This window comes from Mustela erminea, chromosome 2, assembly GCF_009829155.1.
Source record: "Mustela erminea isolate mMusErm1 chromosome 2, mMusErm1.Pri, whole genome shotgun sequence".
In the NCBI taxonomy this organism is placed as follows: Eukaryota; Metazoa; Chordata; class Mammalia; order Carnivora; family Mustelidae; genus Mustela; species Mustela erminea.
In genome coordinates, this window is record NC_045615.1 from 42624773 (window position 1) to 42648659 (window position 23887).

General features: G+C 41.5%; 1 protein-coding gene across 9 annotated transcripts in view; it reads right to left on the reverse strand.

Annotated features, from left to right (window-relative positions):
• Positions 1–23887, reverse strand: part of TMEM131L (transmembrane 131 like) — a 159352-nt gene that overhangs the window by 45882 nt on the left and 89583 nt on the right. For all 9 annotated transcript variants that reach the window (XM_032332746.1, XM_032332747.1, XM_032332745.1 and 6 more), the window contains 4 exons: positions 3458–3535; positions 3091–3244; positions 1302–1360; positions 876–984 (listed from right to left, as the gene is read on the reverse strand). In XM_032332746.1, the coding sequence (XP_032188637.1) occupies positions 876–984; positions 1302–1360; positions 3091–3244; positions 3458–3535 (400 nt within the window). The remainder of the gene's footprint in view (positions 1–875; positions 985–1301; positions 1361–3090; positions 3245–3457; positions 3536–23887) is intronic.

Here is a 23887-nt window from a genome sequence, read left to right on the forward strand (position 1 = left end):
CCTTTAAACAGCACCCAGTGTGCACACAATGCTTGCTCGTGTGTCTCCTAAAAGCTGCGGAGCACACCCTCCTGGAGATGCATGACAATTTCACCAGCCCCCTACTGATGGATGGGGACACTGCTCTGCCTCCCCGGCAGGGCCCATTTCTGCAGGTACAGTTGTGCATACGTACATGAGTGTATCTGTAGATGGTTCCTTGATGGAGAAGGATCAAATAGCATGTATGTGCATTTTAAAAGTTCACAGACTGTCAATTTTCCCTCCAAAAAAGCCTGTGTTGGTTTATACTCTTGTTAAAAATAACTGTTTTTTCCACTAATCACTACCAACACAGAATACTGACAATGTTTTTATCTTTACTGATCTAAGTAATAAATTATATTTCATTTGCTGCTTTGACAGTTCTTGAAATATAAGTGAAGCAGGGCATGTTTTCATATGCTTAAAACCATCTGCATTTCTTTACAGAATTCTGCCATAAATAAATAAGAACCCAAAGCAAGGACTGGGTTTATGCTCACGAGATCTGTATTGCGTTCTACACCAAGAAATACAACGAGGGCAGAATTCTCGATCTGTGAAAGCAGCCCCTCCACCAAACACATGTACATCCTGCTCTCTCAAATCACCAACTCAGTTAACCTTTAAATGCAAAATCTTACACGTGTGGCAGAATAAAAGTTGAATCCACAATCATTTTTTCCGTCATTCTCTCTTAGACCTCTGAAGGCTGCAGTATTTTACTCAAACCCATTCACTTTCTGAAAACCTCGCTTATTACTCTATAGCTCTAAGTCATTTCCCAGAAAGAATGATCGTAACTGGATAATGAAAATAAAAAAGACAATCTCTGATATTCTTAAAAACTGTACCTTTGCAAGTGAAAGAGGCGATTTTTGTAAAGTTGGTTGTCGAAGTAGGTAGGAGGACTGGTTCAAACTGCAGGGACAGAGCATCTCTCTGTGAGAAATGATGTACATCCTACAGGAAAAAAAAAAACCCAAGTTACTATTCTTAGCTGGGTATTTATCCAATTTGAATCAAATCTGTTCAAAGAGCTAAGTAGCTCAGACTGGCGTACGAGCAACTGCTCAGCGTATGTGTCTAGAAGAGTATGAAGAGGGTGCTGATAACCTTCATCCTAATATGGGGTCCAGCAAGGGAAAATGGGTGTAAATTAAAGCAAAGGATAATTGAGACAAGTGTTCCTGTATCTGTTCCTGAACAATTCTCACGTTCTGCAATTAAACACACACTTCTCAGTTTAAGGTTTACTCTCTGTAAGCATTTACAATTACCTGTATCCAAATAAGGCTGTTTCCTGAATGTAGTATATACATATTTACTGCCGAATCATCTGTCCAAAAGAATCAGAGTGACGAGATTAAAACACAGAGGCAACTAATTCTCGCACCTTAATATAGCAGTTAAAATACCATATTACACATTTCTATACAAAACAGGACTCGCTTTTCAACACTACAATTGAAACTGGGAGCTATTTTCTGTTGGGTATCCTTATAAGTCACAAGAGAAAAAGATCCACACAAAAAGACTGATTTACCAATATAGGATCCCTAAATGATGAACTGTCAGTGGAGAAAATAGGTCATATTATTACTCCTGTAGATGAGACTAACTAATGGGACAGCTTTAAAAAAGCTATATCCTCCTGTTGCTTAGCCCCTCATTTCCTTATTTAGATGGTCACATTTGAGGAAAAGCAAAACCCTCAGATCTCAAAGCACAATCTTCCTTTTCATCCTCATCAAAAGTGCTCTTATAGGGGGGCGCCTGGGTGGCTCAGTGGGTTAAAGCCTCTGCCTTTGGCTCAGGTCCTGATACCAGGGTCCTGGGATCGAGTCCCAAGTTGGGCTCTCTGCTCAGCAGGGAGCCTGCTTCCCTTCCTCTCTCTCTGCCTGCCTCTCTGCCTATTTGTGATCTCTGTCAAATAAATAAATAAAATCTAAAAAAAAAAAAAAAAAAAAAGTGCTCATATGGGACAGGGGTCTTTTCTCCATTGTTGCCCACCTGGCCATTCTGAGAATCACCAAAACTATGAACCCAAGGACAGGGCAGCTTTCCTGCTGAACCATTACTACTATAACCAATTCGGAGGAATGGAAAGTAAATGAGGCTTGACCGACAATTAAGACTCCCAAATAAAAGTACACTTTGCTACCAATTCTTTCTCCGAATATGTGTATGGTATGTGTTTGTATGTGTGTGCATGTGTGTATGTATATATATACAGACAACTACATATATATACATATATACCAGCACAGACTTGCTAACCAATGGATAACATAAACGTCAAGGGCCATATAATATGTGTTGCCTAACGAAGTTCTCAGAAATTTAAAGTGATAAACTAGGCAACTGCTGGTACACAGGACACACATTTTCCAAGACAAAATTCACAGAAATGAACACTAAAATTCACACTATCCTAACTTGCCAGGCATCTAGGAGCAACCAGCACCCAATCAACTATTAAAAGAATGAAACGGCGTGATTTAACTGAGCTTCTGCACATCAGTAACAATGGAACGCGAGATGCGAGACTTAAAATACTCTGTGAATATTTATATTACATTGTTGTGCCTGTTTAACTTGTTCACCAGAATGCCGAAAAAAGTTATCCCCAAGGAAATTCAGAACAATTCCTGGTTGCCACTTAATGTACTCCAAAATAACACAGCCTTACTAGCAACTGCAGGTTGAGGATCAGTTACTGTTTCAACCTCTTTTTTTTTAATTTTTTTTAAAAGATTTATTTATTTGACAGAGAGAGACACAGCGAGAGAGGGAGCACAAGCAGGGGAAGTGGGAGAGGAAGAAGCAGGCTTTCCACTGAGCAAGGAGCCTGATGCAGGGCTCGATCCCAGAGACCTTGGGATCATGACCCGAGCCAAAGGCAGATGCTTAATAGCTGAGCCACCTGGGCGCCCCCTGTTTCAACCTCTTAAGAGAGAAAGCAAAGGCTCTTGGTTTTGCACTGCAATGATACAACCTTCAGGTAAATGATGATGCAGGCTCATCAAAATGTATCATAATAAAAATTTTTAAAAGATTCCACCTTACCTGAGGTCTCAGATTTATCTGTAGCTACATAAATAATAGAAAGATGATCTAACAAATCTTGTGTGTTTTCTTCAAAATCTTTTGAGAAGTTTTCCATGGTGACAATTATGCTCATTTGTAGCCGCAGAACATCATCGGATTCCATATAACAACTCTGAGATTGGACGGATGGAAAAAAAAAAAAAAGGAAGAACTCAAAAAAAAAAAAAAAAACCATCCAAAGCTTTGTGATTTCAAATTTTAGAAAAAGAAAAACACTATGGTAAGGACATGCACATTTCTGAAAAGACAATGTGTCATTTTCTTTTTGGTTTCCAAACCAAAAGTTAGGAAAGGGAAGATAAAAACACTGAATTTTTTATTTTACCTTTAATTGTTGACACACTTTATTATGTAAACTGCATTCCAGTTGCACTTGCAAGAGGCTAGTATTAGTGGCTTCCGCCTAAAAGAAGAAGGTGGTTAAAAACTTAAGAGGCAAAAAAGTTCAATCTCATATTCATAGTAAGCAATCTATCATTTATTCAGGAAATTCATTGATTCATTTAATAAATATTTGAGTATCTACTAAATGCTGGGTATTATTCTAGTACTGGCTGGAAATGAACATGAATAAGACATAAAAATCTGTCACTGAGCTTACATTCTAATGGAAATCATAAGCTCTCCCTTGGGCAACATGAAAATTCCTATTATGGCAGAAAGGAGATAAATATGTTCTAAATATACACAGGAACACTGTAGTTTGGCATTTCATATACTTTCTGAACATTCTGTTTCAACATAGGAGTCTTTCATTTCAAAGTAGGTTCACCCAGTAACAACCAATTAGCTGTTCTTATGCCAGCCTTCCATTAGTGGAATGATGTTACAAGTGGTAACAAGACCCTCAGAGGAGTCTAACATTCCACTGGTCATCTCATCCTTTTTAGTATGTGAAAGAGCTACGGCCGGAAGAGACCAAGGCAAAGGAAAAGAATGCAGAATTTCATCAAACTCAGAGATCGTAACAGCTGCTTGGGATGATAACTGATGTATCTGTAAGAGGAGGAAATGCAAACCCCAATCCAGGAATACAGCCCTGTAGGTGGGAGGGAGGGGGATGCAGACAGTGAAGGCACAGGGCAGTCAGGTAGTGAGGCATGTAAATCCAAACGGCTGCGGCTGCGAGAGTTCCTGCTTTGCTAGGTCTGATGTGTTTGGCATAGTGATTATAAAATTTAAAAAGGCACTCAGCTTGGCAGCCACAGTCAGGACACCAGGAAATCTCAGTACAGTAAGAGGCACTCCCCAAATCCTTGGCTGACTTAATTGTGGGTAAGCATTTATCCACTCCAGGAAGATTCAGTATCAAGTAGAAGAACCACAGTAGTGTTTGACTTGTCAGATTTATTAAGAATTACCTAAGTTTATTACGTTAAAAAACACATTTTTAACAACTGCAATTGTCATTCAGCGATTAAAGTAGCCAAACTGGAGTCAAATATAATGCATTTTAAAATGCAGTGAAGATAGTTAAGAAGCTTAATCAAGCTTGTAAGCGGGACCAAATATTAACCAGAAGTTCTTTTAGAAAGTAATTGCTAGTATCTGCTAGACTTAAACAGAACAATACCATTTGTAAATGGAACCTAAAATCTTAAGGAAGAACCAGATTTCTGAATTTGTCTCTCTGTAAATGAGTCCCACCATCAAAGACATAAAAAGAAAAAGCCCACCACTTCTGAAACTGCTTTAGCCAGTTATAAAAGACCTGCTCACACACTAATCTAATAGACCCTTTTCATTTTGCCCAACTCATCTGCTAATTTAACCCCATTATCCACATCTCTTGGTTCTTCTCCTTCCTCTTTGAGGCTCTTCCTCTCTCCTCTCAAGATGTTAGAGTTGTTCTGGATTCTCTCTTCGCCCTCTTCACTCTCTCCCCCCAGGGAAGAGACACGGAAGCTGCCTGCACTTCTCTCTCCAGCTCAGCCCTCTCCGCATACCCATGTTCACTCCTCCTCAATGCTCACATTCGCCAAGACAGCTAGCTACCCTTGCTGTGCGTGTTGCCCTGGCACCATTATTCATAGTTATTTATGACAGAAACCTGAACACCAACTTCGCTCTACCTCCTCACTTACCCTTCTCAAACAAAACCATAACCAAGTTATACTGACCCCACCTCCTCAGTACCCTTGAATCCATTCACTTCTCTTCATTCCTAATACCCTGGAGATCAAGGGTCGGCAAACTATGCCCATGGGCCAAATCCAGCCTACTGCCTGTGTTTGTAAATAAAGCTTTATTGGATGCCAGCTGTGTTCATTCTTTTATGGACTGTCTATGGCTGCTTTCATGCTACAACTGCAGAGATGACTACTTGCAACAGAAATCACATGGCCTGCAAAGCCAAAATTTACTCTTTAGGCCTTTACAGAAAAAGTTTAGGGACACTTGTCCTCGTGGAAGGGAGGGAAGGGAGGAAGGAGACAGGTGGGCTTGCGTTCTCCCTGTGTCTACCTCGGTCCTCTCCATTCCGGTCTCCACACTGCATCAAGAGTGAGCTTACAAATATGCAAATCAGGTGACGCCACTATCTGCTCAAAGCCCATCAAAGACCAAATCCTTTACTGTAGCCACAAAACTCAGGCACCTCCCAAGTCTTCACCACCTTAATTATGCTCCCGCCTCACTAGTCTACTTTCGGCTGTTTGCCTTCAGCCTCCAAATTCATCCTTCTGCTGTGGACTCATATCCCCAAATCCAGCCTTCCTCTACTAAGCTAAACCTTCATGTCCAGCTTAAACATCCCCTTCACCAAGGTTCTCCCTGACACCGTAGCTGGGGTAACTGCCCATTACTTACACCCACGGCACCTTTCCCCTGACAACCTGCCCAGGTCTGTCTTCCCCAGAAGATTGCAAGCACCTTGTTTGATGCTTTTACTGTAGAGCCTACCACTAAATTCAATATGCAGTTAGTGAATAAAGAGAAGTGGGCACACAGCCACAGATGCTTGCTTGAAAAAGGTTAAGTCTGAAATAGGCAAGAAACGAAAAATAATAAACAATGGCTACAAAATAAAAGAATATACCAAAACCTGTCTCTTGACATGTACTTCTGACCTAAAACTACCCTCCACAAAAAAAGTTTAAAGAAAAACCCCTATCAACACATTTTTAACATATGCATTTATAATAGTTGTGTTTTTTGAAAATTTACAGCAATTTAACTATAAGCCTTAACCTCAGAAGGTAATTCTCTTACCTAAATATTTCTTCAAATGTTGAAATATTATTAAGTTCAGAATTAGGATTTTTGAACACGATGAAACAATCCAATTTGCAGGGTGATCTGATGTAATATAAAGCCCAGTATTTGGTCATTCTTGGTAAGTTTCTGGATCAATTTCTTATTTACCATTTTAAGTAAGACTCCTCTCTTAGTCCAAAGGGCAATAAAAATAAACTACTTTGTTTTGTTTCATTTGTTTCATTTGTTGTAGAACATTTCAGAGTCCCACAAGGGGGAGTCCCAACACCTCCAAACTGTCCTTGAAGCAGGCCAATTTTTCTCAAAGAGCAATTTAAAGGCTCATGTCTTCATCAAAAGAACAAAACTAATGTAATCCTGACTTAAGAAAGTAAACTATAACCAAAACATGAGCTACTTGGGGCAAACACACACACACACACACACACACACACACACACACACTAAATTTTCTCTGAAAGGACCCCAGCTGAGCACATGTGTTAAGACGGTGGGACATCCCCTTATTCAAGAGTGTGCCTGGGCAGATTATAAAAGGAAAAGAGAAACCTACTTCTTTACTTTTCAAACCCTCCAAAATCACTTTAACAAATTAGTTCATAAATTTCACAGCCAAAAAATAAAATAATTTCTTGGTTGTTCCATGCAGTACAATGGTATTATTCCCTTGTAGAAGCTGGGGGGAAATGTGGTTTGGCAGGTTTAAATGACTTATCAAAGGTCCTAAGGTTAGCTAATGGAAACCAGGAAAAAAAAAAAAAATAGCAGGTCTTTAACACAGGTCAGTACTTTTTTCTAAGTAAATCAGAACAGACCAAGTATACTTCTCCTAAATTTAAAAGTTGGAAATTTCTTCACCATGGAAACATGTATTAAAAAACCCTACCAGGAGAAAATGCAACAGTCCAGAAAATGGCAGGGTTAAAAACTCCCTTTTGTAATGGCTTATATTCCCATGGTTTTGTGTTATGACTCTAGCTGACTGGATCTGAGAGAGAAGAAATCACCTAGTTCTCTTCTGGCTAAGAAACTGGTCTGAGGGCAGCAGGCCCAGGCAGAGTGTCATCTGGGGTATCACGTATAAGTAAAGAGGAAAGGAAATGATTGACTTCAAATCCAGCCCTCTTAGATGACTTCTACAAACAAGAATAAACCAATATCGTAGCAAAAATATATGAGAATCTATAATACACTGATCCAGGGGCGCCTGGGTGGCTCAGTGGGTTAAGCAGCTGCCTTCGGCTCAGGTCATGATCTCAGAGTCCTGGGATCGAGCCCCACATCGGGCTCTCTGCTCAGCAGGGAGCCTGCTTCCTCCTCTCTCTCTGCCTGCCTCTCTGCCTGCTTGTGATCTCTGTCTGTCAAATAAATAAATAAAATCTTTAAAAAATATATATATATAATACACTGATCCAGACAGAGTGATCAAGAGCCTTGAAATCAGGGCGTTCGCAGTAATGACCACACACAGAAAACTTGCATTTAAGGAATATTTGAGGAATACATAAAAGAATTATAGATAAATTCCAATATTAGGTCTCACTTTTCTCCCCTTCTACAATTTTTAATGCTAAATTTTAAAGGTTCTTTTCCAGGTAAATGTCTTTCAGCAGGAATCCAGATTCTGTATAAGCTATGTGACCATTCCAGACAGTGGCCCCATCTACAGTGCTAAGTACAACACAATCTATACAGCAAGTAAGTTTGCATAAAACAGGCCCTTTCTTGGGTCCCTTCCATACAAGAGCCACGCTCTGTAACCCAACTCCTAATTTAGTGTTTCCTGTACAACAGCCGGGCTCAGTGGAGTTATTAGTCAGCACTGTAGGGTTGCTTTCTCTCCTCTCTAGCAACTGGGCTTCAGCCCTCTTCCTAACCACTGCTCTGCTAATCCTCAGGTATTTAACCACTGAAACAAAATTCACCTACCCTGCCAGACCCCTTGCTAAAATATCTGTAAAAACCTAGGAATGGCTGAAATTCATTTTTGTTTTAAGAAAAGAGGGATGAAAGCTCATGTGCTGCATTTTCTCTTATCCACATCTTTTCCAGAAAAGGCTTTGCTGTTAACTCAGTTGGAGATGAAACCCCGGCCACAACCTCAGAGGTGGGGCACCTGCATGGCTCAGTGGGTTAAACCTCTGTCTTCAGCTCAGGTCATTGATCTCAGGGTCCTGGATCGAGCCCTGCATCAGGCTCTCTGCTCAGCGGGGAGCCTGCTTCCCCCTCTCTCTCTGCCTGCCTCTCTGCCAACTTGTGACCTCTCTCTGTCAAATAAATAAATAAAATCTTAAAACAAACAAACAAAAAACCTTAGGGGCATCCTCTACCCTGCCTAAGACTCAGTTTCCTCTTTGATAAAACAGAGTTAGTGAGGTCACAACCATGTTATGAGCCCTAAACAAAACCCACAGGACACACACAGAGCACATGGTAGACCTTCCAAAGGGAGTATTGTTGTTTTCATTTGGTCATTCACAATTAATGCATTAAATGAGTAAAACTTCACAGAAAATAACTTAAATGCTTCTGGGAAATGGTTTTTCCCACATCAAGGTTGTAAGAGAGGGAAACTCCTCTTCCACACTCTTTTGGCTTCTAGGAGAAGAGGGTTGTTGTTGTCATTTCTAAAACACTTCAAGTTCTTTTTGTCTTATTTCACATTTGATTTAGAACCCAAGAAAAGAGAAAAGCCATGTGTTGCCCACAAGCTTCTACCTTCCTGAAATGCGCCAGAAACCGTGAAACCAAGTTAGCAAAAAGCAATGTGGAAAGCAAGTTAGAATTTAGATATTGAGACTTGTCGTTGGACCAAATGGCAGTAGCCTACATGGTGCAATACTGCAGCTTTTGCACTTGGGAAGCTGGCTTTTCGCTGTTACAAGCTGGGTTGGCAGTTTCAGGAGAGCTTTGTGGGATTTTCACCTTGGTAGGTCATGTGGCATATGGTGACTTGATCCAAAGGCAAGCAGCTATTTTTATACAATTGGATGCTGTGGGCCTTGAGCAAATGGCAAGCAGGTCCTGAAGGCCTGGCTCAGGTCTTGACCCTGGGCCCAGTTCCACAGAATTTGGGGCTTTCATGATGCAGGCGGTGGAAGCTAGACCTTGAGCAATGTGGGTGTAGCTTTTACCTAAATAAGAGTAGCCATGGCAAAAATCAGCCACGGCTATGGAAGAAAGGATGACGCAGTGGGAAACAGTATAGTGGTTCCTCAAAAAAATCAAACATGGAATTACTGAGTGATCCAGTAATTCTATTTCTAGGTATATGCCCAAAAGTGATAGGAGGAACTCGAACAGATATTTGTACACCCAAACCCATAGCTGCATTAGATACAGTAGTCAGAAGTTGAAACAACCCAAAATCCATCCATGGATGAATGACTAAACAAAACATGGTGTATCCATACAATGGCATGTTACCTAGTCTTAAGGAAGATCTGACACATATACTAGAACATGGATGGACCCTGAAAACATTATAACACAGTGAAATAGGCCAGACACAAAAGGACAAATATTCTGTGATTCCACTTATATGAGGGGGCCTAGAACAGTCAAATTCATAGAGACAGAAAGCAGACTAATGGTCCGGGGGGGGGACTGAGAGGAAAGGTTAATGGAGCGTTGCTATGTAGTGGGTGTAAGAGCTTCAGTTGGGGAAGATGAGAAAGTTCTAGAATGGATGATGGTGATGATCGCATGACAGTGTGAATGTACTTCATCATGCCACTCAACTGTACACTTAAAATGGTAGTTTATGGTTCATATACTTCACCACTAGAAAGGGAAAGGGAAGGGGAGAAGGAAAAAGGAAAAGGAAAAGATGTCCTAGTGAGGACTCCTCTCACAATAAAGAGAGCTCCCAGAGCTGGACCATCTGCTTTTATTGCCAGATCTTGAAGAAACTGTTGGGTCCAACTCCAGGCAGACAGTACAGACAGGCTGCTCCAAATTCTGTTCCTTTTTTATACATTATCTTCATGGCCAAGAGTTGGAACTATGAAAGAGTTTAAATTCTCACTTAAATTCATGTGGGCCGGTCTACAGACTCAGAAGTTCCTCCCCATCACACTGGCTCCAGATTTATTAATCATCTAAATGCTAACCACTGTTTTAGATGCTCAAGATCCAAAATGACAGATACACAGACAGATGGCAGATTTTATAAATAAAGAAGCAATAAGCTAATCAGATAGAAGAGATGCTCTCATCTTGGGTTGAGGCAGACAAGCAATTTGACAGAATTAACTGCGTGCACAAAGAAAGCAACCACTAAGGTTAGAACAATCCATTCACTCTGGACATCAGAGAAGTGTTGGAAGGTTAGGGACACATGATTTAGTTTTCCTATCAGAGCAAGATGAACAAAAAAGGCAGATGGAGGAAGAAGGAGGGAGTGAGAGCTCCCCTTAAGAGAAAGACTAACCTCTTAGAGAACAATTAGACAGAACATGACTGAGAAAATGAGGCCTCAAAAGTCCAGCTCAACAGAATCCAGAGAGATGGACATAGCCTGGTAGCTAACTGAAGTGAGGGAAAGAGACCTTTGTGCTCATTGGAGCATTTAAAAAATGGAATAGGGTGCCTGGGTGGCTCAGGTGGTTAAGCTCAGTTGGATCATGACCCCGGCTCAGGTCATGATCTCGGGGTCTCAGGATCGAGTCCCACATCAGGCTCCCTTCTCAGCGGGGAGCCTGCTTCTCCCTTTGCCCTTCACCCTGCTTGTGCTCGCTCTCACTTGTGCTCTCTCTCTCAAATACATAAATCTTTAAAAAGAAAATTCTAAAAAAAAGTAATAATAAGTAAAAATTAAAAAATAAAAAATGTAATTAAAGAAGAAAAGCAAGACCTTAGCAGATAGGAACTGCTCCCCTTGAAGAAACCAGGCTTCCATTACAGGAGGTATGGAGAAAGGCACTTGTAAAGCCAGGTGCAGAATCCACAGTAAGAACAGCTGAGGACTGAGACAGGTATACCCAGGACGACTACATAAGACCTGGAGAGGTTCAGGGATACAGGGGACAGGAGGTTCAGAGCAGAATGCTCAGAGAATACAAGGTGGAGACACAGCTACGGCCCATGCCCTGGGGGAACGTGTTTATGAAGTTCACAGAAGTAGGACTCAGTCTAAGAGAAGGCACAGCAAGAAGAGGAAACCCATTCAAGAGGAGCCAGGCAAGACTATGGAGACAGACTGACCCCCAGGCCTGATTTAGATGTTGGTATGATAGGAGCATCTCCGGAGGAAGACTCTCCAACACAGGGAAGAGAAGATTTGTTTGAACAGCAGATGCTTTTAGCAGACCCAGAACTCATTGATTTTCATCTCTCTTCCTTTAGGAGAACTCACAAGAAAATATCTAAAGAAACATCTAGAGAGAGAAAAATATATATATATACATATATATATATTCACACATGTACATGTATGTGTGTGTGTGTGTGTATATATATATATATATATATATATATATATAATACAGATCAAAAAGAACAAGAAAAAATAAAGGACTTAGCCAATTCCAGAAAACAGTAGCAGCCTTACAGATGTTCGAGAAAGAAAAAGACCAACAAAAGAAGCTGGTTAAATAGCTAGAAACTCAACTGAGCCTTCCTGAGAGGAAGAGGGGCCAGGAGAAGCCAAGCACATTCTGGAGGAATAGCCCCAAATGGCAGAGAAAGCGAGGCAAGCTCACAACCTGGGGGAGACCGTGAGTGGCTCACGGCCAACACGCTATCCCCACCGGGCCCCAAGCTTCCTAAATGTCAGTAGCAGCTCCCCTCCAGGAATCAGGTGAGAACAATGCTCCACTGGAAACAGGTGGGGCTGAAAGGGAAAAGCCTTCTCTAAAAAGTAGGTTCCAGGGTGATGAACACTGGGGAGGATGTGCTATGGTGAGCACTGTGAACTGTGTCTAAGACTGATGAATCACAGACCTGTACCCTTGAAACAAATAATACATTCTATGTTAATTAAAAAAAAAAAAAAACACCTCACATTGTGAAGTAAAAACTGCCACGACTAACAAGTTAATGCTGGAATCCTACCATGTTATGACTGGCTTGTTAAAAAAAGAAGAAGAAGAAGAAGAAGAAAAAGTAGGTTCCAGAAACCTAAATGAGTCTACTGTAAGAAGCTGTGCAAACCAGTGTGCTCACAGATCCTAGTGCCCCTGCCCAGGCACTGCAGCCCTCTGTCCCAACAGGGTGTCCCCACCTTTCAGCACAGAGGTTCCAGAAACAAGGGCTTCTTACAGGAAGGAGAACAAAGACACACCTGTCACCAGGCTGCCACCATTGCCAAGTGCTCACTCAGAGGGAAGACCAGAGTGCCTCTGGGGCTCGCTCCTGAGAGGAGCTGGTCTGTGCAAGGGGCACTTCCCCAAGCTCCTGAGGTCCCAAGGCAGCCTCCTGATGGGCAATCTCTCCTCACTGAGTTTAAATACAAAGGTCTTGGAATCAAAACAACTGGCATAAACTGAAGCCAAAACCAAGGTGATGCTCTCCATCCTCCATCCCTCTTTTTGGCTAGAAGAAGTGTTAGGAATCATTCTGCTTAGAATTAGTCCCTTGAGGGCTGGAATGGGAGGCATGTTTTCCAAATCTGGTGGATGGGAGGTTGATACCCGATATTCCTGTGTATCTTAAGAGTCTAGACTCAAGGAAGGCTCAAAAGAGACTTGATACATTTTGAGATTTTTTTTTCCTTTTAATTTTTAAGCAATCTCTACACCCAACGTGGGCTTCGAACTCACAATCCTAAGATCAAGAGTCGCATGGTCTACTGAGCCAGCCAGGAGCCCGGAGTGACTTAATATTAAGTCAGTATAACTTGGGGAAGACTCATGCGTTCTAGCAAGAGCAGGCCCGGGCTCTAGCTGCTGAAGGCTCCCCAGCTCACACAGGTGTGGAAAACCTCTCGGGCTAAGACCAAAAAAAAAAAGAAACTGGGGAGGGCTTCAAATTCTTTTAATGTTAACTCACAAGCCAAGATAATTTGATATGGGACTATAGACTTGAATTTTCACATCTTGCCAAAGGACTAAATCTCTGAATTTAAAAATTCTCCAAGAGTTTCACAATAGGAGAAGGTTTATAGTCAAAATATCTTTTTTTTTAAGTTAAGTGATGAATGCGAATTTTAGTTAGGGTTCAGGTACTAGTTCTAAGCATTTTATAAGCATGAATTTAGTCAACAGCTACAGCAATCCTATGAAGTACTCGATTATTATTTATTTTAGATGAATTAAGACACAAAGAGGTTAGGTAACTTGGCCAAGGTCACTCAGAGGTGACCAAGATTTTTACCCAGGTGGTGTGGTTTTAGAATGCACCTTATTCACTACACTATAATCTCTATGATGGGACATACTTATATGGCTGGTGTTTTTTTATTGGAGTATCTTAATTCTGTTATTTGATACCACTGCAAAAACTCTGATAAGCTGTATTCAATATCATACTTGAAAAGAATTCAGAATGGGAAACAGATGAGGACATGAACTTTCAACCTTAACTGCAGTGTGCCTTTGGAATGGACTATTAGTGAATTATTCTAATCTGTCTCAGAGCTTTCAAGAGGCAAACTCAGCAATGTTCCCCAACAATCTGAGGAGGATCAAAGAAATGGGGGTTTGGTTCCAGTGGGAGGAGGAACAGACCAAGGGCAGTGGGAGCACAGTTGCCAGGAGTCTGCTGATCTCCTTGCCAGAGGAAAGGAGAACCCCATCTTGATAACAGGCAAGCCCAGTGGGTCACAGGTACAAAAACTGAGGAATGTTACAAGGAAAGGATTCTCTTTCCCTAAATTCACCTATCCTATTGCCCCAACTCTTCCTCTCCCCTTGGAGGTAGAGGGGGTTGCCAGAACATGATGCTGTGCTGAGGACAGCACAGAGAAGGGTAGGGGCTCACAGAGGAGCTGGTTTCTTTCCTCTCTACTCTCGAGAAGAGTGTCTGTCCTTCAGACTCAAAACCCCCTTCTGACCGGCCACCCTGTGATCTACCCAATGGAACAGAGAGTTGGTAACTTTCTCTCTGAGCTCAGCTGATACATAAGAATGTGGCTTATCAGCAATATGACTGACATTTTGGTTCCCTGACTTCTCATTTTCTATTTTTAAGTATTATCCATGCCTGGCATGAAGCCCAGTGCGGGGCTTGAACTCACAACCCTGCGATCAAGACCTGAACTGAGATCAAAAGTTGGACACTTAACTTACTGAGCCACCCAGGCACCACCCCTAACTACACGTCCACTAGTTTAGAACTTGGCCAGGAATACAGGCATTATTTGTTGGGCATCTTCAAATACCCCAACAAAAGTTTCTAGAATATTCTAACATAATGAATGTTTGAAAGAAGTCAAAAAAGATTCTTTTCTCTTAAGTTCATAAATAGCTGAAATGATAGTTTTTTCCTTTGAAGGTCACTTATTCACTGTGTGTTATATGGCCAGACTGTGCTAGGTAATCAGAAAACAAATACTGGCTAAGACAGGATTCCTGCTCTTGAGGAGCTTATAATCTTGGCGAAGGAAAATACACATTTAAAAACAGAAACTTCTGAATACTGTATTTATTATGCTAGGGATCTCTCGGGGTTTTCCGTAAGGAGCCAGCCAATTCTCCTGGGAGGGAGAAAAGAAACAAGGTAAGCGCCGAGTTAAAGAATTGACCAGGTAACTGCTCTCCAAGAACACTGTTCGCTCCTGCCAAGACAGCAGAGATTTTAGAGAAGCGACAGGGAGAAGACGGAGGGGAGGCACTCCCTGCTCTGTCGAACAGAAGGAAGAGACACCCACCCCCACACACCTAGGCATTTCTCCCTCCAGTCTTTCCCTCCCCTTCCTTCCACTCACCGGCCCCCTATTCTCCACTTCCCACAGTCCCATCCCCTAGAATCATCCTCATTGGGATGAGACGAAAAAGAGGAAAAGGTATAAAATTAAGCAATTCCTTGCGTTTCCCCCCCAATTCCCTTGCTTTTAAAAGCCATTTTCATGCATGCAAATGCTCCTCACTTGCTCCCTATGTGTACTATTTCTATAGCACTGTATTCATTATTGATATATTAGTATTCTTTTGTCCTCTTAATGTCCAGTATCAACTTTAAAAATGCACACATCCCTTATAAAGATTCTATTTCCAAAAAATAAAAACAAAATAAAAGCCATATTCAGAGGCAAGTATACAGACAAAAACTAAGTAATGGCATTTATCTAACACATAGTAATACTTTTCCAGAGACTAACACTGTATCATATTATGTTAAAAAAAATCAAATAACTTTTATCACACAAAGAAACAGTACTAAATACAGTATTGATGACACACAGATTTGTAGGCATTCTCAGCTATCACATTCAGAAAATCTGTTTCTTCCATTTAACTAATAATGGAAGCCCATCAAGAAAACAGGGCCACTAGAGAGGTTACATTTCCCAGTTCTCAATCTTCCATCTCAAAATCCAGGATCAGACTCTTGCAACTTAGTGAGAAATGTGCCCCCTTCTCTTTTGTGGAATTGTGATTAAAAAGACTTTCCCTTGGTCCCCTCCCCATAGTGATTTTAGATTCCCTTTCAGATTGCCACACTTAATTAACAGGGATCAGCATCTGTAAGGCGAGAAGCAGGAAAGCACCCTGGGGCACCCTCCCCCAGCCTGGCAGGCATGGGGCTCCAAGCAACACTTGCCCAACACCTGTCCCAGGCAGGCACAAGGGCCTGACATCACCACTCCAAAAGTGAGGGCTGTGTCCATCTGAAAAGGCGAGGAACTCCTGGTCTGAAGCGCATTAGGTATCACACTGCACACCCAGAAAGAAGCTCTCAAGCTCTCCTTCACACCGTCCAGCAACACTAGACTGTGGTGGGGAAGCGGAACCCTTATCACAGGCATGCACACTCAGAAAGCACACTGAGAGCAGATGATAAAACATCGGTCCTGGTTCTCGTTGCCAAGGATGACCGTGGTCTTGGGTCTAACCTCTAAATTTTCAGTCCTCTAGTCCCCTCCCACCTTATCTAAGGATTACATTGTAATTGTTTGTAACAACAATCTCACTTTTAGATAATTTGGTAATATGATACCATGTTAGGACACACATACCCCTTTAATTGGTGAGACTGTATGCCATGGGCTTTCCTCTCACTTCTACACTTCTCTGGGTTTCCCAGTTTGACTTACCATTTTATTTTTAGCAATAAACATTATTTTACAATGATCCTAATAACAATAACTTGAGTCCTTGTAAATCTCAGAGACAAGCCAATTCCAACAGTGAGACTCTAGGCCAGATTCTGAGACAATGCCAGTTTCAGATATTCTTTGAATTATGCTCAAATAAACCACAGAAACACTCCTCAAATCTCAGTGGTTTAGAACCAAAATAGCACTGTAAAAAAATTAAAAAATAAAAACTTTCACTTTTCACAAGCCTAACAAACTCTATTTATGTATTCTATTTCACCTTCTATCTTACAGTTACAATCATCAAGTAGAGTCTACCTTCTATTCTACTATCCACTTGTCAGATTAAGCACCATGATTATAACTTGGAAGAATCACTTAATAGTCTGCCATACTGATGTAATCAAACTCATCAAATCCTCCCTCTACTGTTGAGCCTTTAAGGTGTTTCTACAGTTTTATTACCATTACAAAAATGTGGCCCAAAACCACATTTCACTTGCTGTTTGTGTTTTGTGGAACATGAATTACAGACTCCACAGATATTAGAGTCATCATGATGCTTCCCACATCTGAGAAAATCCTACAGCAGACTGAGCTGTGCTATGGATCCCTATTCAGCTCTCAGCCTCCACCAAGTAATTTAAACTCTGAGTCTCTTCTACAATTTCTAAAATAAGAATATTACCACCTGCCCTGGGAATAAGTCTGGTGAAGGTCAGTGTGGCTGATGTGGTGAAAAGGTGAAGTCATACAAATCTTACAGGTAGATACGCTATTTGGGGATCTCAAGTCGGACGCCCACTGACTCACCTATCTATTAAAAACTCTGGGGCCATGTTTATAGCAGTAATGGCCACGGTCGCCAAACTGTGGAAAGAACCAAGATGACCTTCAACGGATGAATGGATAAGGAAGATGTGGTCCATATACACTATGGAGTATTATGCCTCCATCAGAAAGGATGAATACCCAACTTTTGTAGCAACCTGGACGGGACTGGAAGAGATTATGCTGAGTGAAATAAGTCAAGCAGAGAGAGTCAATTATCATATGGTTTCACTTATTTGTGGAGCATAACAAATAGCATGGAGGACATGGGGAGATAGAGAGGAGAAGGGAGTTGGGGGAAATTGGAAGGGGAGGTGAACCATGAGAGACTATGGACTCTGAAAAACAATCTGAGGGTTTGGAAGGGGGTGGTGGGAGGTTGGGGTACCAGGTGGTGGGTATTATAGAGGGCACGGATTGCATGGAGCACTGGGTGTGGTGAAAAAATAATGAATACTGTTGTGCTGAAAATAAATAAAAAATAAATTAAAAAACAAAAAACAAACAAACTCTGGGGCCCTCAGTGTACTGAACATTACACTGATGGTGAGATTGTAAAAAGGAAAAGGAAAGAGGCCCTGTCCCAGCCAGCTTCATGGAAGAGCATGGGAGAGAAATGATAGAGGGCCAGGGCCCCAAATGTTCAAGCAAGGGCCTAAAAAAAGTACCGCGGGGCCTGGAGCACAGGTTCACCTGGGACCCTGGGAAGCCTGCAGAGGGGGGGATACCGAACTGAGTCTCAAAGGATGGAATAAGAAGGACTGTGAGAATTACAGGGGGTGAGAGCTTATGAAGGGAAGGCAGTATATGTAAGAAGGGATGGCATATTCTTACAGTGAGCAGTTTTGGAGGCCAGCGTGGAGCAGGAAAGGGGGGGACATCTGGGGCTGCCGAGGAAGCAAGGGCCTCCTACGCCAAGCTCTGGGAGTAGCTAGTACAGAGCCCAGAGAAGCACTGAGTGACACTGCTTTGGAGAATGCTAGAGCAGCGGTGTGGCACATGCACTGGAGTGGAGATTGACCAGAAAAAGCCAAGGGCCAAATAATGACAAGGCTACAGCAAAAGGAAAGGGACCTCAGACTCTTACTGGGACCCACTGTAACAGTGACTTCTCACCTGCTAGGAACCCTTATTTCATAAAGGACAAAAGAAATGAAAAAGAAGGGCCAGATGAGAAGGTTTAAAAAGTTAAAAGCAATCTCAAGTCCTCATGTTCCTCTACTTTCTTCCTAAGAGCAGACACACATGTGCAGCAGATTGACAGAAACATACACCCTCCTCTCCACAGAACTCGGCAGCCGCTACAACACACCAGGCCAGTAAGAATCTAGAGAGAAGACGAATCACACACACACATATCTGTTTCCAGAAGTGAGCGAGCCATTTCATCTGATTCAACTGAGCAGGAAAAATGCCAAAGTCAGAAACCAGTAGGTGAAAGACAAACAAAAAAGACCAAAATAAGCCTATATTGCAAAAAAAATGAGGTAATAATTGTTCACTGACACCCTAGTTTATTCCATGAGATAGACCCATTTTTTGTTATTCCAAGAAACAAACTGGTATCTTAAGCTTAGGATATTCATATTAGAAGGGCAAAACAGGGGTTCCCCAGGTGGCACTCTCAGTTAAGCACCCAACTCTTGGTTTCAGCTCAGTCATGATCTCAGGGTCATGGCACTGAGCCCCACATCAGGCTCCATGCTCAGCAGCAAGTCCGCTGGTAGATTCTCTCTCCCTATCCCTCTGCCCCTCCCCCACTGCACTGTCTTGCTGTCTCTAAAATAAATTAAATCTTCAAAAAAAAAAAAAAAAAAAAGAGGGCAGAAGCAATTATGATCTATATGACAATACAAATGTGAACACTTGTTTTCCCCCTAATAGTAGAGAGAAGATTAAATAAAATGGACAGTTGGACCAATTTTCCTAAACATATGCTCTTTTAGAAAAGGAGGATAAAATACCAAATAATGCCCTTTTCAGAGTACTTTAATAAAATTATACTCTGGAGGTTAAGCTCTGTCCTGTATGCTTTACAGACGCTCATTTAATGCTTCCAAAAAAGGTAGTGTGGCTCAGTGGAAAGATCCAAGGCTTCTTGGAAACACACAGAGGTATAAGATTGGCTTTTTGATCTCATACAAGAAATTAATTTTTCCTCCAGCTTGTATCCCTAAAATAAATCCATAATTTTGTGGCATTCCCTAAACTTAACTTATGTCACAGCTATCTGAATCTTATTTGTTAATTTATTAATAAATAAATAAATGCTGGGCATGGAGCCTAATGTGGGGCTTGAACTCACGACCAAGAGACCTGAGCTGAAATCAAGAGCTGGACATTTAATCAACTGAGCCACCCAGTTGCCCCAGCTACCTGAATCTTTCAATGGTTTTGGTGAGAGTAACACTGATGGACGTCACAGTATATTCGCATAAGGTGATCTGCAGCAAGTGGCAAGGATATGTGAGTGATGCCATAAAATTTCTAGTTGTTACCCCAGGAAGCAATTTTAAGGAAGTGTGAGAGAAGAGGCGTGACAACCTCCTGTATCTGAAAAACTCAGTATAGCAGATCCCCAGTGGAAAGAGCTCCCCTGTCTTCCATCAACATTTACTTCTTCATACGCATATACACAGTTTGTAAGAATGCGGAGAAAAGGGAGCCCTAGTGCACCTTTGGTGGTTGGTGGGAATGTAAGACGGGGCAGCCACTATGGAAAGAATACAACCATTCTTTAAAATACTGAAAACAGAACTACCCTATGATCCAGCGATTCGACTTCTGAGTATTTATCCAAAGGAAATGAAAACACCAACTGGGAAAAATATCTGCACTTTCATGTTCATTGTAGCATTTTCTTTTAAGTAGGCTCCATGCCCAGGGTGGGGCCCAACACACAGGGCTTGAACTCATGATTGTGAGACCAAGACCAGAGCCGAGATCAAGAGTTGGATGCTTAACCGACTGAGCCACCTGATCATTTTTTTTTTAATCATGGGTAAGACAGGGAAACCATCTCAGTGTCTGTCAACGAATGAATGGATAAGAAAATGTGATATGTATATCCAATGCAATATTATTCAGTCAAAAAAGAAGGAAAGCCTGCCATTTGCAACAACATGGGTGGACCCAGAGAGCATTATACTAAGTGAAATAAGACAGAGAAAAACAAATATGGTCTCACTTATATGTGGACTCTATGGGGAAAAAAACCACACACACACACACACACACACACACACACACACACACGCACACGTGCGCGCACACACACGCACACAACTGAACTCACGAGACAACAGATTCAAGATTGCCGGAGGTGGGATATGCAGGGGGAGCAGAGTGGGTGACAGTGGTGAAAATGTACAAACTCCTGATTATAAAAGGAATAAGTCCTGGAGACGTAATGCACAGCATGCTGGGAAAAATGGTTTATAATCATGCAATTTAACCCAAAGGTTCTAGAAGCCTCCCTGTGTAGCCCTAGCTCTCCACTAATGACATATTTATATGCTTTTTTCTAGCAATCTCCCTAAAGCCTCCTTGAAACTATGTACATTTTTGTACTCCATAATCTTATTTGGTAAGAATTTTCCTGTTTATCCCTGGATGTGTAAAATGACTTTCACACAGTCATGCCGATGCCTGTTATTTGAGCACCTATGATGGGGTCAGTAGAGCAATGGTCTCTGCCCTGCGGAGCTGAGGTTCTAAGTGAGGGAAAGGCACGAACAGCTGTCACTATTTGTACTGAGCTCTCCATGCTCCTAGCCATCCTGGCACATGACCAAAACCTCATTCTGCTTCTCGATGTCTGAGTTACAGTGGAGGCACCTGCATCAGGTGTGTGAAGCCATACACGTTACAGTGATCTGCAGCTGTACACAGCTGTCTCTTGATTACTTTCAACTTAATTTCTCACCATGGAACTGTGTTGGGTTTGCAGCCGCAAAACAGCTGACGCCTTCCGTGATCCTCCTGACAACTGAGGATGTTGACAACTCAAATTTCTTTGACGTTTTGAAGCAATAGCTCATGGTCCTGTTAAAAATGCCGTTTCATTTGTATTTCCTCCACAGAGCACCAGAAGGGCATTTGCTGAACAACACTCCTAGCTTTGCAAAATACTCCTGCTGTTTTTCCTTCCCTGATTAGCAAGTCTATAGCTCGGCAGAATCAAGCAGCATCTGCTCATTTTGGAGCCTTCACCTTCTAGACACTTTATATTCAGGAATCCTTGGGTAAATCCTTGTGTGCATGTCTTTGTCTCCTGTTACCTATGTTTGAGCCAGGTAATTTTTTTTTTTAAATATGCAATTAAACTGAAATCCAACTCTATTTAGGCTCAGATGTGACATGAACCAGAACGTATAGCAGGCTGTACCTTTTACTCAAAGAAATCTAAAAGTTATTTGGCCCTCTTATTGTTTGAGTGAGAATTCTTTTAAATGATTGTTATCACCTTAGTTTCAGTTCTCTTAGGATTCAATGTTCTCACATGAAGCAGCTGTATTTTTTTTCTCAACTTCAAATTTTATTCCTAGACACAATAAAGTTATTTCTTTTCATCTGGAGCAAAGGAGGTAAGTGAAAGCAAAGTTGAGGACATCCTAACTTCTGCCTAAGCCTTCTTACTCCCCAGCCTTCTAGCAGATCTACCTTCCAGCTCTAAACTGAGCCAGAGGTGATTTTATGAGTACCTTCTCATAAAACGACCCTCTAACCCCTTTTGAAGGAAGCTGAACTCAACCACTACCCAGATGTTGGGTTCTCGACCAAAAAAACAGAATGAAGAAAACTTGAGACAGAGAGAATATCAAAATGAAGACATTTCTTTCTGAGGAAGGTTAGCTGGCAATTTTATGCCCACTTAAAACACAACACACAAATATATGTATGTTGTTTCCATGCAGAAATATCACAGTCAGAATTTTTTCTGAGGAGTGCCATAATGATTTCTTTAGTCTAATGTTGTAGGGTTTGTTGTTGTTTTTATTTTTTTTGATATAGTAAGCCTTGAAAAATATAGTTTCCTTTTTTCTGAATCACAGTAAAAATAGAAGATTAAAATAGTCGCCTTTTAAGAGATATTTTTTGATATTCAGATCTTCAAAATACTGGTTTCTAACAAAAGATCAGCCCCCCAAATTTGAGTTTTAGCTACAAACTCTTAAATGTAGTGCATTTTATCACATCCCACGTGTGGTCCAATTTGCATTTGGGGGACAGAGACTTTTGAAAAGGCCAGAGTAGACACTGGCAGGTCTGTTACGGGTCCATCAGAATTGCCTGGGAAAGAGACGATGACAGCCTGGACCCAAGAAAGGGCAGTGGGCATCACAGCTAGCAGACAAGGTCTGCCAGGTACAGCGCCTGACGTGCAAGCTCTCTTCATAACAAAGTCTCCAGCAGATCTCGTGCAGAGGCCAGCAGGGTCATTGCCCCTCTCCATTACTTACCGCCTTGTCTTCCTTCAATTAACCCCTATTAACTAAGATATCTGAACACCTGTCTCTGTTTCAATACTTTTATTACCACTAACACAGAAGCTGGCATTCAAAGCTTCCTGTCTCAGTAACCAGAGAAACCTGGCCATTTGCAGTGGGCCCCCTTTGCTGAAGGAGGGCCCTGAGATAAGGCTAAAAATGTTCAGCAGGAAAAACCTACGCTATCAGCATATGCAAGTCACATTTACTCCAGCCTTTCAACCCCTACAAAAAATGCAAGTCAGATCATGCTATTCTTATGCTTGAAACCTTTCAATAGATCCCCACTGGTTTTAGGATTTAAACCAAATCCAAATTTGCAAACCTTAAGTAATTGTCCTTAAAGTCTAGGAAGGGGTGTTATTCAATTTTATAAAAATAAAAATAATAGGTGTGCCTGGGTCAGTGTGGTTAAAGCCTCTGCCTTCAGCTCAGGTCATGATCTCTGGATCCTGGGATCGAGCCCCCCACTGGGCTTTCTGCTCAGCAGTGAGCCTGCTTCCTCCCCTCTCTCTCTCTGCCTGCCTCTCTGCCTACTTGTGATCTGACTGTCAAATAAATAAATAAAATCTTTTAAAAAAATAAAATAAAATTTAAAAAAAAAATAATACTAATAATAATAATAAAAATCCCCAAGAATTATCCAAAATGATGACAAATCTCCCAGACATTCCATTCGGGTAAATTAGTTTTGCTTGTCTTCCCACTGGGATGGAAGCTCCAGGAAGATGGAAATGCTAAAACAGTGCATGCCCATAGTAGAGGCTCAAGAAGACTACTGAATGAAGGAAAGTCCCAGATACTACTGTGACCCACACAAAGTTCTTAGCAATGTTCTTTATTCACTAATCAGGAAAAAAAGGGTAGGTAAGGTGGAAAAGTTGATCCTACATTGGTTCAAGAGTTTTCTCCATTTCCGAAGTTATCCGTAGTCACCAGGAAATAAGTCAAGGGGGAAAAGTGATCAAACTCTATACCCTATTAATGAAATGCATATTGAAATAACATTAAATTATCATTA